The sequence below is a fragment of the Geotrypetes seraphini genome, chromosome 9 (assembly GCF_902459505.1).
Source record: "Geotrypetes seraphini chromosome 9, aGeoSer1.1, whole genome shotgun sequence".
NCBI lineage: Eukaryota > Metazoa > Chordata > Amphibia > Gymnophiona > Dermophiidae > Geotrypetes > Geotrypetes seraphini.
Genome location: NC_047092.1, coordinates 122,474,029 through 122,492,345, shown reverse-complemented (window position 1 = coordinate 122,492,345; position 18,317 = coordinate 122,474,029). Strand labels below are relative to the sequence as shown.

Below are 18,317 nucleotides of genomic sequence, written 5' to 3'. Positions count from 1 at the left end.
AGCATATAGCCTGATGGGTTCCGGTATGTTGTGTATATCCTCTTTAGTAAATACAAATGCAAAAAATGTGTTCAATTTGTCGGTGATTGCTTTGTTCTGCTTTAGCACTCCCTTCATTCCACGGTCATCCAACGGTCCCACTACTTCCTTCACAGGTCATTTCCCCTTAATATATCGAAAGAACGGCTTGAAGTTTTTCACCTCCTTGGCTACTTTTTCCTCTTAGTCTCTTTTGGCCCCTTTTACCGCCTTATGGCACCTGCGTTGAAGTTGCTTGTGCTTATTCCAGTTTTCATCTGTTTTTGACCTTTTCCATTCCTTAAACGAAGTCTTCTTGTCTCTGATCACTTCCTTCACCTCTACAGTGAGCCACGCCGGTTCCTTGTTCTTTTCCTCTTGGATCCCTTATTGATAAGCGGTATATATAGATTTTGTGCCTCGGTGACAGTGTCCTTAAAAAGGGACCATGCATTTTTACAGTGCTTATCCTCTTCTTAATCTTCCTCCCAACCATGATTCTCATCCCTTCATAATTCCCTTTTCGAAAGTTCAGTGCCATGGCTGTCATTCTGGATTGATGTTTTGCCCCTGTGCCAAGGTTGAAGTGGATCATATTGTGTTCACTGCTTCCCAGCATCCCTTCTACTTCTATATCTTGTGCCGGCCCTCACAGTCCATTTAGAATTAGGTCCAGAATTGCGTTTCCTCTTGTATTTTCCTTTACAAGTTGTTCCAGGAAGCAATCGCCTACAGTTTCCAGAACTTGGTCTCTCTAGCACAGCCGGAGGTGCCCAGGTTTCAATCTATCCCCGGATAATTGAAGTCGCCCATGATAACTGCATTGCTTCCATTGCAGTTGCATTTAATCTTGTCCGTCATTTCTCCATTAGTTTCTTCGGACTGCCCTGGGGGGGTCGGTAGTAGATGACGTTCCATTTGTTCCAGGTATGCTGGCCCATAGAGACTCTACCTTATTTTTCATTTCCGGTGTGTTCACACCGGAAGACTCGATTCCCTCTTTGATGTGTAGGGCAATACCCCAACCTTTTTGTTCTACTCTGTCTCTGCGGTATAGCTTGTTTCTCGGTAGCACAGTGTCCCAGACGTTTTCCTCGTTCCACCATGTTTCTGTGATGCCGATGATGTCAAGGTTATCTTTTTGTGCCATAGCTTCAAATTCACCCATCTTATTTTTTAGGCTCCTTGCATTTATGTACATACACTTGAGTTTGCGGCTTGTTACTTTCTTATATTCCCTTCCCTCTTGTGTCCTTTTCGATCTGTCAGGATTTCTATCTTGCCTATGATCTGATGAGTCTTCCCTGCAATCTTCCTGCATGGCATCCTCTGGGTATATCCATTTGCTTCTTTCTACTTAATACAGTATACTTTAATATTTTATTAAATCTTTAAATGAAATTACTGCAGCAAATAGACCCCTCCCAATGCGTTTTGAGTCCTTCCTCAGGGTCGGGGTGTTATTTAAGGTAGGTATGCTGTGAAGAACAGAACAGCTTGTGAAACTCTTGACAGCTCAGTTACGTTTTGCAAAGCATACCTACCTTAAATAACACCCCGACCCTGAGGAAGGACTCAAAACATGTTGCGAGGGGTCTATTTGCTGCAGTAAAAGCTCAGTTCATTTAAAGATTTAATAAAATTTATTTATTAAAAAAAATTTATCAACTGCCTACATCTAGGCGGCATTACATCAATAACATGTATATATTAAAGTATATTAAGTAGAAAGAAGCAAATGGATATGAGATGTTAAGAAAAATGGTAGTACCAATGAGGATCGCTGAAAAATGAAACCTTGATCGAATTATGTTATTCACGAGGTTTTCTTAGGATCCTTATAGTGATCATTACAACTTTCAATATTATTCAGCAATAGTGGCAAGTCAGGCTTTCATTGAAATATTGTTATATATATATGAAAGGAAAGAAGTTGCCCAGGACCTATCACTTACTCTGAGAGCAGCAGCAGCAACAACAACAATATTTGATTAGGAATTGTTGAAATCGTCTCATAATCACCTCAACCTAGGCTGGGATAAAACAATAAAAACTGCATTAAATTATTGTAATTTTACTTCTATAGAAAATTTAGTAACAAGCAGAAAAATTTACACCAGATAGTAATTTTATATTTCATTATGCTCCTAATTAACCCTCTCTTTTACAAAGCCCAAAAGCATAGGCCACTGTAGTAACTGCCCACGAAGCCCATAGGGATTTAAAGGCATTGTGGGCTTTTGCCAAGTGGCTCCCCCCGACCCTCCCCGAACAACCCCCCACCCCAAACCTGCCCACTAACATTAACGTTGGCCAGCCTAGTCCCACCTGCCCCTTCCGGGTGCATTGTGGGATGCACCAGGGAGGGGCCTAGGACCTGATTGGCCCAGGTGCCAAAGGCCGGATCCCTCCTGCCGGTTTGGGGCCATTCGGGGGGGGGGGGGAGGAGGGAAAATCACAATTGCAGCAGGAGAGATTAGGTGAATTGATTCAAATCAATTTGTTTCCTTAAAAAAAAAAAAAAAGACTCACCGATTCAGTGAATCTTGAGTCTCCTCCTGATCTCCTAAAGCAGCAGCAGCAGCAGCAGCGGTGAACAGGCTGCTCCTGGCCTGCCCACTGGGGCATTAACCTCTGCCGTGTCACTGACGACATCACTCAGCTTGTTCACCGCTGCTGCTGCTTTAGGAGGCACAAAAGATGAGATCTCACGGGGGTGGGGGTGGGGGTGGGGGTCAATCTGGAAGTGCTGCACAGGGGGATGAGAGGGTGAAATGGAAATCCCTTTTCCCGCACAAAATCTCAAAACACCGTCCGTGTCAGCATTGAATTTCACCGTGTCATGGTATAAGCAGAAATTTCCACATGCTACCTGCCACTGACCAGGAAGTCTGTCTGCGGCAAAGGGGAGACTTCCAAGTTAGTGGCAGGCAGCATGTGAGAGTCACTGCTGATACCGTGACCCGAAACAAAACCTTGGAATACAGGGGAGTAGAGGAAGCAGGAAAGTTGGTGGCACAGGGGGAGGGAAGGGGTGAAATGAACTTCAGGAAGGAAAGCTGGAACTTCAGGAAGGAGACCTGGAAGAGGGAAGAGGTAAGAGGAAGGAAAGCTGGTGATGCAGGGGGAGGGAAGGAATGAAAGGAACTTCAGGAAGGAAAGCTGGTGATGCAGGGAAAGGGAAGGAGTGAAAGGAACTTCAGGAAGGAAAGCTGGTGGCACAGGGGGAAGAAAGAGGTAAGTGAAAGGAAAGTTGGTGGCATGGGGGAGGGGAGGGTGAGAGGAAGGAAAGATGGTGGCACACGGGGAAGAGAGGGAGACATGCATGGTGAGGGAAGTGGATGAAATTGCACATAACGGAGGGGAGGAAGGTAGAGGTGCACCATGGAGGAGAATAGAGAAGCATGACCCAAGGCACAAGGCAGGAAGAGCGAGAGAGCGAGAGATAGTATACAGTGGGAAAGAAACAAAAATGTTGGCTAGGGCAGTGGAAGGGAAGGTACAGAGATGAAAGATGAATGGTGAGAACGGGGAAAGAAGAAAACATTAAATGGGCAGGAGACCCTGGTGAGCAAGTTAACAATAGACAAACAGAAACCAGAGCCTAGGACCAACATGATTTGACTAATAAGATGACCAGACAACAAAAGGTAGAAAAAATAAATTTATTTTCTATTTTGTGATTACAATATGTCAGATTTGAAATGTGTATCCTGCCAGAGCTGGTGTTAGCGAGTATGAGCTAGGGACTAACAGAGAGAGGAAAAGTCTTTTTTGTTTTGTTTATACCACAGAACCAGCATGGGATTGGAGAGTGCAAAGGGGGGTGGGATTGGTGAAGAAGCTACAAAAATTAACCTGCCAGGAAGTTTTAGAAAAATTGCCTGATTGTGCAAGAAAAGTGAATCGAATCGAAAAATAAATTCAATAGGTCAAATTGAATTGAAAATTTTTTCCTGAATCGGGCAGCACTACTTCTGAGTACTTTCGAAAGTGCCTGGAATTATGAAAATTAGACCATCCAGAACCTCTAATGGTTCCTAGTTTGCTGTCTGGCTGGTGATCTCCCTCGCTGGCCATCAAATTATCCAGACTTTCTAAACATCTGTTCCTACATCTGTCCCTAAACCGCCTCAAACTATTACGGCTTTGGCAGTATATAAGAATAAAATTATTATTACATAATCTACCCCTGCTAGCATATACTGGGGCAAAGGCTTGTCCTCTGCCAGGGTGAGCCCACACATCTTGGTATGACAAGCACATGCCACACAGACTGCTGCAGCTGTTTTGATCCCTAAGACCAAAGTTTCAAACTGCCTTTTCAGGACTACATCCACTCTGCAATCCTGCATATCCTTTAATACTACGCCTCCCTCACTTTGCAGGGATGTGTGCTTGGTTACCTGAGCAAGCAAGGAATCTACTTAGGCTGAGTGAACATGTTGACCCTCCTGCACCATAGGTTACACAACCTTCTGCATGTCTCATGAACACGGGAAGACTACCCTACTGTCCAGAATGACACACCTATTGCACTAGAATATGCAATACAAAAATCACATACAAATTACAAACTTACTGCACCAAATAATATAAGCTCACTTACATAACTGTCAAATATATTAACTCTCATAAAAAGAACTGAGGATAATAGTGTATGATGTATGGGGGGAGGGGCCGAGTGAATGGATGGTTGGTCTTCAAGAGTGAATCTCACTCTTTACCCCAAAACAGTTCACTCCAACTTAGATAGTATAGTAGCACTAGATAATATATCAATGTTTTATAAATTCTTTCTTAGTCCAGTTTCTTTACAACAGTACATCTTAGGAATTCAGATATCCACCCTTATCAATAGATACAGGTGGTGGGATTCTTCATGATTCTAAGTACTATTTCCCAACTATTTATTTATTTCAATTATTTTATATAAATATATAAATAATAGACTTAGCTTATTCAAAGTCCATTCCCCTTCCTGACGCATTTCGCCGAACTTTCTCAAGGTCGGGGGAACTGAAACATAAAGGTTAGCAAAAGATACCATGCATAAGCTGAGAATGCTGTCCAAGATCCAGGAAATAGAACCTCATTGGATATTAGTTACTTTAGATGTAACTGCACTATACACAATGATACCGGTAGATCAAGCTCTGAATCTACTTCAGAGTATCTTTCAAAAACAAACTTTTAGATCCAACATTACTGAAGACTTTTCGAATGAACTAGCAGTTAGTGCTCACAAAAAGTTATTTTTTGTTCTTTAATCAATTTTTTCTTCAAACCCATGGGATAGCAATGGGTGCGTCCCTCGCACCATCACTAGCCACTTTATTTATGGCTAGGATTGAAGAAGATCACATATATAAAATGAATGAATTTAACCATGTGGTGATTTGGAAAAGGTTCTTAAATGATATTTTCTGTATATGGTCAGCCATTATGGAGGAACAACAGGGTTTTGTGGAGCGATTAAACCAAATTGATGCGAATATACAATTCACAGTTACCACTCATATCATGAAATTGCATTTTTGGATATTAAGATCATAAAAGCGGAAGGTAGACTGCTAACAACTCTATATAGAAAATCTACTGATAGAAACAGTTTCCTTCGGTTTCATATTTCCACCCTATTGGGCTAAAGCGTAGTTTACCAATAAATCAATTTCTCCACTTGAGAGGATATGTCACTCAAAGGAAGAGTTCCGGCTTCAAGCCAAGGATATGAAAAGACGATTCCATCAAAGAGGTTACTCCCGGGATGCTGTTCAGTGAGCAAACAAGCGTGCGAAGTATGCTCAGCGCGAACTATTGTTACTATATGATTCACATGATAATACTACTCAAGAATCTATCGCTTTTGTTCAACAATATTCTATTCACGCTCAAGCAATTTCACAGATTGTGTTGAAACACTGGCACATTGTAAAATTAGCGATTCCAACTATAAGTGACAAGCACATATGTTCTTACAAGCGAGGTAAGAGCATTGGTGAAAGTATAAATCACAGTATTCTGAGGGAACCAAAAACTCACATCAAGGGAATTCATCTGCCCTGTGGACAATGCCAATGGTGTACATACACTCTAGCGGGTGAAATATGGAATCATCCGATTACGGGTAAAACATATCAAACTAGGCATTTTACTAACTGTAATTCTCATCATGTTATATACTTGATACAATGTCCTTGTTCCAAGCTATATCTCGGACGTACAACTCGCACGATAAAAATGAGACCCAAAATGAAAGGTCTCCTCTGGTTCACCATTGGAAACTGTGCTGACACAAGTTAATAGATTTGAAATGGATGGTCTTAAATGCTATACAGATAGGGGGGGGGGAGGCAATATTGAACAAACCTTGAATCTTAGGAAACTGAGATGGATGTTTGAGCTCCAAGCTATGGCTCCGGAGGGTTTGAATAAAACTACGGACTGGATGGCCCAAGTTGATAGTTGATCAGGCCTCCTCAGTAGATCATGTGATGCTATGATGTCATAATTGGGGAGGGTATTTTAGTGCTGGTTTAGAAGGTCGTGGCCATTTTTGAATGGCTGGTTATACTAGGAGAAGCTATGCTGTAATGTCCAGGTAAAATAAAAAATATAAAGTGTATAAAAAAAGATAAGGTAGTATTAGAGTATTAGAATATTAGGAGAAGCTGTAAGTCCAGATAAAATATAAAATATTAAGCATATGAAAAAGATAAGGTAGCATTAGAGTAGTAGAATAATAGTGGGATTTTAATGCCTGTAGAGTAACCCCCTCTTTTGTTAACCTTTATGTTTCAGTTCCCCTGACCTTGAGAAAGTTTGGCGAAATGCGTCGGGAAGGGGAATGGACTTTGAATAAGCTAAGTGTATTATTTATATAAAATAATTGAAATAAGTAAATAGTTGGGAAATAGTACTTGGAATCATGAAGAATCCCATCACCTGTATCTATTGATAAGGGTGGATACCTGAATTCCTAAGATGTACTGTGGTAAAAAAACTGGACTAAGAAAGAATTTATAAAACATTGATAAATTATCTAGCGCTACTATACTATCTAACTTCAAGAGTGAAGACATTCAAGGAGTAGGCTGGGCCAACAGTATGCTCTACTGCCTTATGATATCTTATTTTGAATAATGCTTTCTATATTGCACTTTATTATGCATATTATGGGAAACAAAAAAAAAAAAAAAATGCAGTAGTTTGCAGATTTGCAAAATATTGTAGACAGAATTTATAATTTTTGACACAGACTGTCCAAAAGATTACCTGACTTTATCTGAGAGCTCCTTAAGAATGGAGGAGTAGCCCACTGGTTAGTGTAGTGGGTTAACAACAAGTGAAACATGGTTCATATCCTAAACTAAACTAAACTAAGCCTTAAGTTTATATATCGCATCATCTCCATGAAAGTGGAGCTCAGCACGGTTTACAAAGCTTAAAAATATAAGAAGAGCGAGGAGACAGATTTACAAGAGCATATGAACAGAGGGAATATAAACAGGAGAAGAAATGTTATATGTTAGAGAAAAGCCAGGTTTTCAATTGTTTGCGGAATAATTGTGAGCTTAGACAAATTGACTAACCCTCTGTTGATTTAGATACAAACTTAGAATATAAGCCCCCTAGGAAAGGAACCAACCTAAATGTAACTTGCTTTGTAAAAGGTATGACAAAAATCTCCTTTAAATTCTAATTTTATTATGGGTGTCCTATTGCAGTGTATCATAGAAGACACAAGAGGGAGCAAATGAGACACAGATGACTATTCTGGATGTGTTAATCTGTAGGACTGTGGCTGTTGAGGACAGTAGTGAACCAAAAACAAAAATACGGTGGAAATGATCTAAATATTTTTAATAACAAATGTTCTTCACCAATAAAATCGATGCAGTCAGTTACAAATACTACACTGCTTTGAGATGTAAGTTTAAAATCAGGACAAGTCTCCCTCTTGGAATGGGTAATTTGGAAGCTGTTTTGTCATTCTAAATGCAGAATTCTATAGAGGGTATGTCTCAAGACATTACACAATGGTGACTCCTACTGGATGGAATAGGATATACACATATTGGATTCTGATGACAAAAGATTGTAGTCTATGACTCTTAGCGAAGGACTAAGGGGATAGGGAAAATCCTACAGCCTTGTACTTGAAGGCTCAAAGCACCATAGCCTAATACAGGCCATTTCTGATTTTCCTGGAAGTCTCCTGGACTAAAAATACAATATGGGTTCTAGTCCCAAAGCTTTTTTTCTTGCTTTTTTGAAATTAACATTTATCATAATCATAAGAAGCAAAATAAAGAAATAGTACAACATTAGTTACAAATAAAAGTAAACATATAAATTCAAGACCCAATCTAGGCATATACATATTAGGTAATTATCCACAAGTATAATCAGACAAGGTCTATAAAAAAAGATTTTGGCATTTACATATATTCCCAAGGTTTTTAATGTTTTGCACCAGCTGCAGTGAAACATAACTCAATCATAACATTTTGCTTGTGTCAAACAGGCACTTGGAAAACACTTTTGAGATATTTTTCAGTACAGACACAGCTCCTGTTACAGGGATCTATGTTAAAAAAAAAAAAAAAAAGTTTTGCAAACATTTTGCTTATTAAAGGGTCATTTACTTTATACATTGAAACTTTCCCTGTGGAAGTATGGATATGCCATATGTATGCAGCCTCCTATGAACGTGCTTCCTACATTAATAGGATACATACATCTCCAAAGAGGCGATAAAACGCAGCAGAAAGATACAGAAATAGTCCCAGCTGAACTGGGTGCTACTGGCAATGATTAAAAATAACCCAGAAGCTCACTTTGACATGTGTGCTTTATTTTACACCCTATAATTTCCAGAAGGACACAATTAACAGTAAATTTCAGAAACTATGATCATAGAAACATGATGGCAGATAAAGACCAAAAGGCCCATATAGTTTGATCTTCTGCAGTAACCATTATCTCTTTCTCTCTCAGAGAGATCCTACATGCCCAGCATATCCTGGCTTAGAAGTGAGGTTTATTCCTATTAAGATATCTATAAAACAAACTCATTGCAGATTACCCAGGTTTATAGTTACCAGACAACAAAGGCACTCATAGTTTAAGAAAAAAAATCCTTTACAGTATTTGTTTCCACCCTCTCTGCAAATGAGAACATTCCATGCATCTACCTGACATTCCCACATCAGTCTGTTCATATGCTCCTTCTCTTTGTGTACATGTCTCAATCTCCCCCTTTCTCTCTCTTTGTGAATTTAATTTCTAAAGCACCTACCTCAGCAAGATGTGGCTTTTTCCAAGGACGCATTAAATCCAGAGATCCACCTGTGTACAAACTTCCTCCAAGACATAAATCTGCTAAATCCAAAGTTTCAACTTAAATACAGCATTTGCCTTCCCAACCTCAGGTATTACTGGCAGGACTTTGCCCTCCTTTGATTGGATGCTGCAGGCAGGGCAACTAGTTAAATTCTTCTCGCAGAATGCAGTACCTGGTTTAGTTTCACTCTCAGGCAAGAAGAAAGGAACTGTCACAATGATGTACCAAGTGATCATAAGGGGTCTGAGGAATGGGCTAACGACGATTAATATTGCAAGTACTGAAGAAGCGTTCTTCAACACCACTATTCTGCAGCTAAAAGAGAAAATATTGGAAATCATACCAGGAAAAGAGAAAAATGGTAACTGGGATAAAAAAAAAAAAAAAAAAAGGGTTAGAGTAGGAATGAATACATATTTTTCAGGCTTGGATTTAGGCATACGTCACTGCCTAGGCTGCCAAATTTTGAAGGCACAAAAATGCTCAGGCCAAAGAGGAGCCTGCATCTGCTTACTTTAGGGTTATGTGCATGTTCTGATGTACAGGAGCATAACTGGGGCTCTATGCTTTTCTTCTCTTCTGGATCTTCTGAATTTGGAAACTGACACAAGCCCCCCAAACCTGCTCTCAGGGATCTATTGTTTGGCCTTGTTTATGGAAGCTAAAATCTTAAATCCGGTCCCGATATTTTTATGTCTTTGCCCAGATATTTTATGTCTTTGCCAGAGATATTGCAGCCGGATTATTAAAAACTGCTATTGACATCAGCTTTGGTGACACGTCTGCTGTTTTTATTTATTTATCAATTAATATCATAGTCTGAATTCTTGGAGGTGAGCTCCAAGGTTGTTTTTATGAAGTCAGTTTTCAGCAGGCCATAGACTGACATAACTTTAAACAGATAAGAATTTTTTTTAAAGTTATGCAGATTTTCAACAGTGGTAAACTTACAAGAAATATTCACATCTTTCTCTGCATGGATTTCTTATTTGTATAAAGTTATTTGGGAAAATTTTGGCTTTGTAATCTTTCTGGCATTTATGGAAATTTTCATTTTGTTCATTTTCTTAAATTATTTTTCGCTGTGAGAGCAATATGATGGTGTGCCTTCATTTGGAAGCAGTCTTGCCTCTTTCGAAAGAGTGACTCCTTTTCACAATCAGTGCTTATTACTCACAAATACTGGCAGAGCACGTACTCTTCCGGAAAGAGAAGAGCACTCCTTTCTGGTAGTGTACACTTCTGGTAGTGTACACTTGCTGTCAACAAATGGTTTTCTTCTTGTCATTTGTGGCCCAAAATGACCTGAGAAATGTTCTGGAGTGTGGCTTAGTGGTTAGAGTTACAACCTCAGATACTGCAAACATTTTCCCTATCTGTCCTTGTGGGCTCACAATCTATCTAATGTACCTGGAGCAGTGGAGGATTAAGGGATCCTTTTATTAAGGTGCACTAACCAATTTGCACTCACTAAACATTAGTGCACGTTAATTGCTGAGACATCCATTATATTTTTATGAGCATCATAGTATTTAGCACGCTAAATCAGTTAGTACTTTAATAAAAGGATCCCTAAGTGACTTGCCCAGGGTCACAAGGAGCAGCACAAGGTTTGAACCCAAAATGTGGTTGTAAAACTACTACAAAGCAATATAGAAGTCCCAGTGTTTTCCTTTTCCCTTCCTATGTTTCAAACCAATCCATGTTCCTAATAGTTACCAGTGACATTTTAATCTTTTATTTAATGGTGATATTAACCAATATCCATATATGTCTTCTGCCAGTATCCAGACCACCCCAAATCCAGCCCCATTAGAAACATTAAATTTTTGGCTGTGTAGCAATCAATATGACAAAAGGTTAAGCTGGCCTGCACAATATTTTTTGATCAAAGCCATATGTACTTGGCATCCTCTGCAAACTGCATATGCCCTCTTTTTAAAAAAAATTTCTTTATTCATTTTAAAGCCATGATTAAGTGCATGATATAATACAATCATATAACTCTATAAAAGCACTTAAATACATTTACAATTATAATTTACTAGTCTTATAGCCCGTTACATTAACGGGTGCTAGAATATATATGTGTGTGTCTGTTTTTATTTTTTTCTCTCTCTCCTTAGTCACTTTCTGTATTTGTCTGCTTTTTGTATTTTTTTTTTCCTTGGCTGTCCACTACCACCCCTTGCCTGCTCCCCCTGTCCATTCTCCCTTCCTTTTACCTCCCCTGTGTCCTCCACCACGCCATCACTGCTCACCTTATCCAGCAGAAGCCCTTATTCCTTTGTTTTACTTCCCTCTGTCCATCATCACCTCCTTCCTGCTCCCCCTGTGCAGCAGTAGGCCTGTCTTTATTTCCCTGCCCCCCCTTCCCTGTTCATCAGCACCTCTTCCCCTGTCCATCAACCCCTTTTCTGCCCTCCATTTCCGTGTGTTGCAGCATTTCCCTCCCACCCCACTTCCCTGTGCAGTATTTTCCTCCCCCCCCCCCCATACATTCCTTCTTAACTCCATGCCCTACTTATGTGTTTTCCGGGTTTGGCTACAGCGGCCTGCAGCCGCCGACAGCCACCACGGCCAGCAGTCGCCGCGGCCGACATTTGACTCGGGCCGCCGCAGCCGACATCCGACTCGTCTGTGAGTAAGCAGAAAGCGATCCTTGCGTTGCTAGTCCTGCTTCTATAATGCAACTATAATTTCTGACCTGTGAAACCGCCATGAAGTCACGCGACAGTTTGCACGGGGCACGTGTCCGGAGGCTTAATTTGCAATCACTTATAGTATGACTACATTTGACTCGGGCCGCCGCGCCGCAGGAGAAACAGTGCCCAACTTAAAAGCCGGAAGGGCGCTCGAAATCCGCCTGGGGAGGGGGGGGAGGAAGAGAGAGAGCGGAGAGGCGGTGACTGCTGCGTCTTTCAACAGAGAGCAGAACAGACCGTAAGCCGCGCATGCGCACTTCCTATGTGTCGCTACAGCTCACGGAAAACTGGCACACACATAGGAAGTGCGCATGCGCGGCCTAGCATTTTATTATATTAGATGACAAATAGATATAATCACCCCCAAAATTATATTCAAAAAATACACTCAAATTGAGAAATTGAAAAATACATTCCAACCCGCCCACCCACCCTTGACGTGTATGTCCAAAAGGTATAATCACTAATCACTCTGCAAAATTTTGTCAATGGCTCCCAAATCTTCAGAAACTTCTTTTTTTAAAATTCTTTATTCATTTTTATAACTTACATCAAGTGTAACAAAAAGTAACATCATTTTAACTTAAATATATCACTTGAAATTCTATAATTAATCATACTCAATATATTTTATCCCATTCCCTCCCAACTCTTCAATATATCATAACACCTATATCATATAATAAAGACTTTCCTTTCATTCAAAGCACCTAGTGAAAATTCAAAAAAATTACCCCCTCCCCATTATTTCATTTGTACTAACCAGGGAAATTATATTTATTCATTGTAATAATTTGTTAATGGCCCCCACACATCTTGAAATTTATTAAAATTTCCTTTCTGAAGAGCTAATGTTCTTTCCATTTTATAAATATGACACACTGAATTCCACCAAAAACTATAGTTTAATCTATTCCAATTGCATGTTATTTGTTGTATGGCGACTCCTGTTAAAATAAGTGAATTTATTATTTTTGGAAGATATTTGGCTCTTAGCCCTCATAGACATGCCAAAGGAAAAATGCTTGAGTACCTGATTGTAAAAAACCGCTTAGATAACCTTGATAGGTGGTATATAAAATCCTAATAAACTTGAAACTTCAAATACTGTATCATACGATAATGCCACATAATTTTCTAACAAACTATTAACTGATTTCCAGAAAGTCATAATAAATGGACAATAGAACAATAAATAATCTAAAGCAGTGGTTCCCAACCCTGTCCTGGAGGACCAACAGGCCAATCGGGTTTTTAGGCTAGCTCTAATGAATATGCATGGAGCACATTTGCAAGCCTGTCACTTCCATTATATGCAAATCTTTCATGCATATTCATTAGGGCTAGCCTGAAAACCTGATTGGCCTGGTGATCCTCCAGGACAGGGTTGGGAACCACTGATCTAAAGTCCCTGCTTCAAGATGACAATGCCAACATCTATCCAACTTAGAGCAATCTAATTTTTTTAATGAACAGGGGTCCAGAATGCTCTATGTAACAGGAAAAACCATGTTTGTCTCATAGATGCAGACATTGCACATCTCATCCTCCAAGACCAAATTCATGATCATTAAGATGCAATAATTTGATGTTTAATCTCAATGCTCCAAATGTCCTGGAGACCAGTCTTTGGTTCTTCAGAAACTTCTTATAATGTCCCTTAGTATAGCCATACTTTGTTCCATCTTAAAAATACGACATATAGACTCCCACCAAAAGGTATAGCTCAGTCTATCCCAGTTTTTCCAATTCCTTAAAATAAGCTGTCATAATAAATAGAAGTTTATTATTGTGAGATGATATTTGGCTTTTAGCTCTCATCATAGTGTCAAATAGCACCGTATCATATGTAAGTGCCAGTGGATTTTCCATTACTTTGTTTATCTGATCAATTTTGGAGATCCATTTGGGAAGTATAAAGGGACAATAAAATAATAAATGATTTAATGTCCCAGGTTCTAGATGACAGTGCCAATACCTATTAGACTTGGAACTATCTAATTTCTGTAACTGAACTGGGGTCCAAACTGCTCAATTTTTAGAACAGCAAGAAACACCAATGAATTGAACTAGCTGTCCTATGAGTTGTGGAATAGAATAATATTGTATTGTATTCATTAAAATGCTAATAAAAATGATTGAACTAAAAAAATTAAAAAAAGAGGATATGTCTCGTACACAGAATCGGATTTTATGTTTTATGAGAAGATGGTGAATGTCTAGAAAAGAGAGGAAAGATGGGGCAGTGAAGGGATTGAGAGGCAGTGTAAAAAAACAGGACTGTGGAATGTGTGAGAGACATAAAAGAAGAGGTCTGTGAAAAGGATGACAGATTGTGGAAATGGAACAGAGAAGGAGGTTAATAAAAGTAATGGGAAGCTTGGTAGCGGGTAAGAGAAAGAAGAAAAGAGTTGGATGCCAAGAGAGGATGAGCAACAGGGAATGATATCAGAGGAAGATGGATGAGGGCTGTGCAGTGGTAAATACAAAAGGCTGAAATAATGGACTTAAAACTGAGTAGTGGGGAATAGGATGCTGAGGAAAAGGAGAGACAGAGGATCTCATGGGAGATCAGCTTAAAAAAAAACAAAAACAAAAAAAACCCCAGCTTATGTGCAGGCTTAAAAAGGTGCCTTATTGACAATTTATCTTCTCTCTCTGTTCTGTGGCCTATCAAAGCAGCAGGGTGTGGGAAGAAAATATACAGTGTATAATTTATTTCATGTACTGTTCTCTTATGGTTTCTTATCTTTCTTTCCCATTTCTCATTTGAACAAAAAGTTGAATTTCTTCAGCTTATCTTTGCGGACAAAATCCTGGAGGATAACCAGTCTTTGGGCTACCACAAAATGAAGCATTTATCCACCATCATACTGGTACTGAAGCTCATGGGAGGTCGACACCACCACTTGCTCTGGCATCCCTAACATGGCATGTTGTCACTATTTGGGTTTTGACCAGCTTTTTGTGACTTGGATTGGCCACTGTTGGAAACAAGGTATTGAGCTAGATGCACCACTGGTCTGACCCAATATGGTTATTCTTATGACTGTTCTGAAAACCATGCAATGAGAGATTTCTCCCACTGTTATCCTTCGACCGTAAAGAACTCTAGTCAACATGCTTATTGACAGATGTACATAATCAAAAGCCGCTCCTGGCAGGATCTTTAATCTGCCACTGGATGCAGATTTATAGTGGTTGTATTTTTATTTTGTTATACACTAAATTAGTTCTTGAAGAAAGCTATTAGGCTGCTGGAAGAAAGGTAAATTCACACCTCTAGTCATCTTTTAGTCTAGCCAAATGTGTAACTATGTAGCACAATGATTTTTGAAACATTTAGAAACATACTAACTGTGTGCTGTTCCCATGTAGGAATACTGTAACAATGCTGGTCCAAGTTGATGAATAGCATTGTTTCAGTTTCTGTACACATCTTGTTTAAATAATGTTTAAAAGGGTAGTGGATGTGAACAATATGATCAATTAAAAAAAAAGGTTTCTGCGTATATCAGGCTTGGCTAAAAGGATTATTATTCTTATGTGGCTACCAGAGTTATTTTTAGGTAAGATATGATGCTGACCTCAAAACTGACTCTATACAGGACCAGCCAAAGAGCCCTAGGCAAACCTTCAGCCATATGGTCCCACCACTTCCATAATTCAGTGTCTCCCCTTCTCTTCCCTACCACCTCATGAGATGTCCAGTATTTAGGGTTAACTAATTAATAGGGAAATAAATTTCAGTATCCTGTGATGAAAATCTTCTACTATTATTATCACAGCTCTAATTGAATTCTAAGCTTTCTTATAAATTATTCATCAAGTTGTAGTGAAGTACTCAGACCTTATATGGTATTTAGGGTTACCATATTTGCAGAGACAAAAGAGGGCACAAAAAATAAAAAATAGTTGCTACCTTTGCTAAAGAAATATTTAATTATAGCAAATGTGTAAATGGCTTTCAGTTAATGAACACATATCTAGCAAGGGGAAAATGCTCGAGTACCTGAATAAATTCATATAAACTGTTCTGAGCTCCCCTGAGAGAATGGTATAGAAAATTGAATGAATAAATAAATGATTGACTTACAGTACAGCAGTAGACATTAATCTACTTTTCAAAAACTTCTGGATTTACATTTGACTGAGTATGAGCCCAGGTGTACTTAGCAGAAGGGTGGATACCTCTGAACATCATTGACTGTCTTCTGAGATACATGTGGAAGTTTTTCCATGACATATGCTTAAAATTGTGCTGTATGAACAAAATCCCTTTGACAGATTCAACCCATAGGGAAACAGCAATGCCTTTCTCGCTCTTTGGCAACTCCATGTGTCCAGACTGACCAATAGATTATATAGGAAAAAAAAAACCAAACAAAAAAAAAACCTAACCCATTAATTGAAATAGTGTTATTCCTAAGCATGTGGGGTTCCTCAAGGCTCACCTTTATCTCCAATTCTGTTTAATATTTACCTAGCTTCATTGGGTAACCTTTTGCAAAGCTTAAATCTTAGGTTCTATATGTATGCTGATGATATCACTATAGTCATTCAGTTAAGTGTCTGACAGTAGAGTTAACAAATTCTATAGCAACCATCTTAAAAAAGATTGAATTTTGGATGATTGATTTCAAATTGAAATTGAATCCTGAAAAGACTAAACTCTTTAGCCAGTCCTACTGACAAGATTAAACAATCAATGATACATTTTAATGGCCTGGACTATTGTATAGAACAGCCCATAAAAATACTAGGAGTGACTTTAGATCAACATCTTACTTTAGAATAGCATACAGATTTGTTACTCAGGAAATGTTTCTTAGCTCTCTGGAAACTACGAACAATTAAGAAATATTTTGATACAGTTTCCTTTCGTCTGTTGGTTCAGTCATCGATATTGAGTATCCTTGACTATTGCAATATAATTTACTTGGGTGCCTATAAGAAAATTTTCAAAAAAACCTTAAGAGTGGTTCAAAACACTGCTGTTCGATTGATTTTTGGTTTGAAAAATGTGAACATGTTACTCCCTATTACCAAAAATTACATTGGTTACCGATAGAGGCTAGAGTTTTATTCAAATTTTCATGTATCTGCTTCAAATCAATTTTCGGTATGTCTCCAGGTTACCTTGTTTTCCATTTTTCCTTAAATTACTCAAACAAGCCTACATGTAAAGTCCAGTTATTTAACATAGTAACATAGTAGATGACGGCAGATAAAGACCCGAATGGTCCATCCAGTCTGCCCAACCTGATTCAATTTAAAAATTTTTTTTTTTTTTTTTTCTTCTTAGCTATTTCTGGGCAAGAATCCAAAGCTTTACCCGGTACTATGCTTGGGTTCCACCTGCCGAAATCTCTGTTAAGACTTACTCCAGCCCATCTACACCCTCCCAGCCATTGAAGCCCTCCCCTGCCCATCCTCTACCAAACGGCCATACACAGACACAGACCGTGCAAGTCTGCCCAGTAACTGGCCTTAGTTCAATATTTAATATTATTTTCTGATTCTAAATCTTCTGTGTTCATCCCACGCTTCTTTGAACTCAGTCACAGTTTTACTCTCCACCACCTCTCTCGGGAGCGCATTCCAGGCATCCACTACCCTCTCCGTAAAGTAGAATTTCCTAACATTGCCCCTGAATCTACCACCCCTCAACCTCAAATTATGTCCTCTGGTTTTACCATTTTCCTTTCTCTGGAAAAGATTTTGTTCTACGTTAATACCCTTTAAGTATTTGAACGTCTGAATCATATCTACCCTGTCTCTCCTTTCCTCTAGGGTATACATATTCAGGGCTTCCAGTCTCTCCTCATACGTCTTCTGGCGCAAGCCTCCTATCATTTTCGTCGCCCTCCTCTGGACCGCCTCAAGTCTTCTTACGTCTTTCGCCAGATACGGTCTCCAAAACTGAACACAATACTCCAAGTGGGGCCTCACCAATGACCTGTACAGGGGCATCAACACCTTCTTCCTTCTACTGACTACGCCTCTCTTTATACAGCCCAGAATCCTTCTGGCAGCAGCCACTGCCTTGTCACACTGTTTTTTCGCCTTTAGATCTTCGGACACTATTACCCCAAGGTCCCTCTCCCCGTCCGTGCATATCAGCTTCTCTCCTCCCAGCATATACGGTTCCTTCCTATTATTAATCCCCAAATGCATTACTCTGCATTTCTTTGCATTGAATTTTAGTTGCCAGGCATTAGACCATTCCTCTAACTTTTGCAGATCCT

General features: G+C 39.3%; 1 protein-coding gene across 2 annotated transcripts in view; it reads right to left on the bottom strand.

Annotated features, from left to right (window-relative positions):
- Positions 1-18,317, bottom strand: part of USP40 (ubiquitin specific peptidase 40) — a 179,643-nt gene that overhangs the window by 136,642 nt on the left and 24,684 nt on the right. Inside the window, exons 1-2 of one of the 2 annotated variants that reach the window (XM_033957627.1) lie at positions 9,320-9,420; positions 1,974-2,051 (exon numbers count right to left, since the gene is read on the bottom strand). In XM_033957627.1, coding sequence (XP_033813518.1) covers positions 1,974-2,034 — 61 coding nt within the window. In that variant the 5' untranslated portion in view covers positions 2,035-2,051; positions 9,320-9,420. Of the gene's footprint in view, positions 1-1,973; positions 2,052-9,319; positions 9,421-18,317 lie in introns of those variants that run through there. The other variant, XM_033957628.1, reaches the window with a different exon arrangement.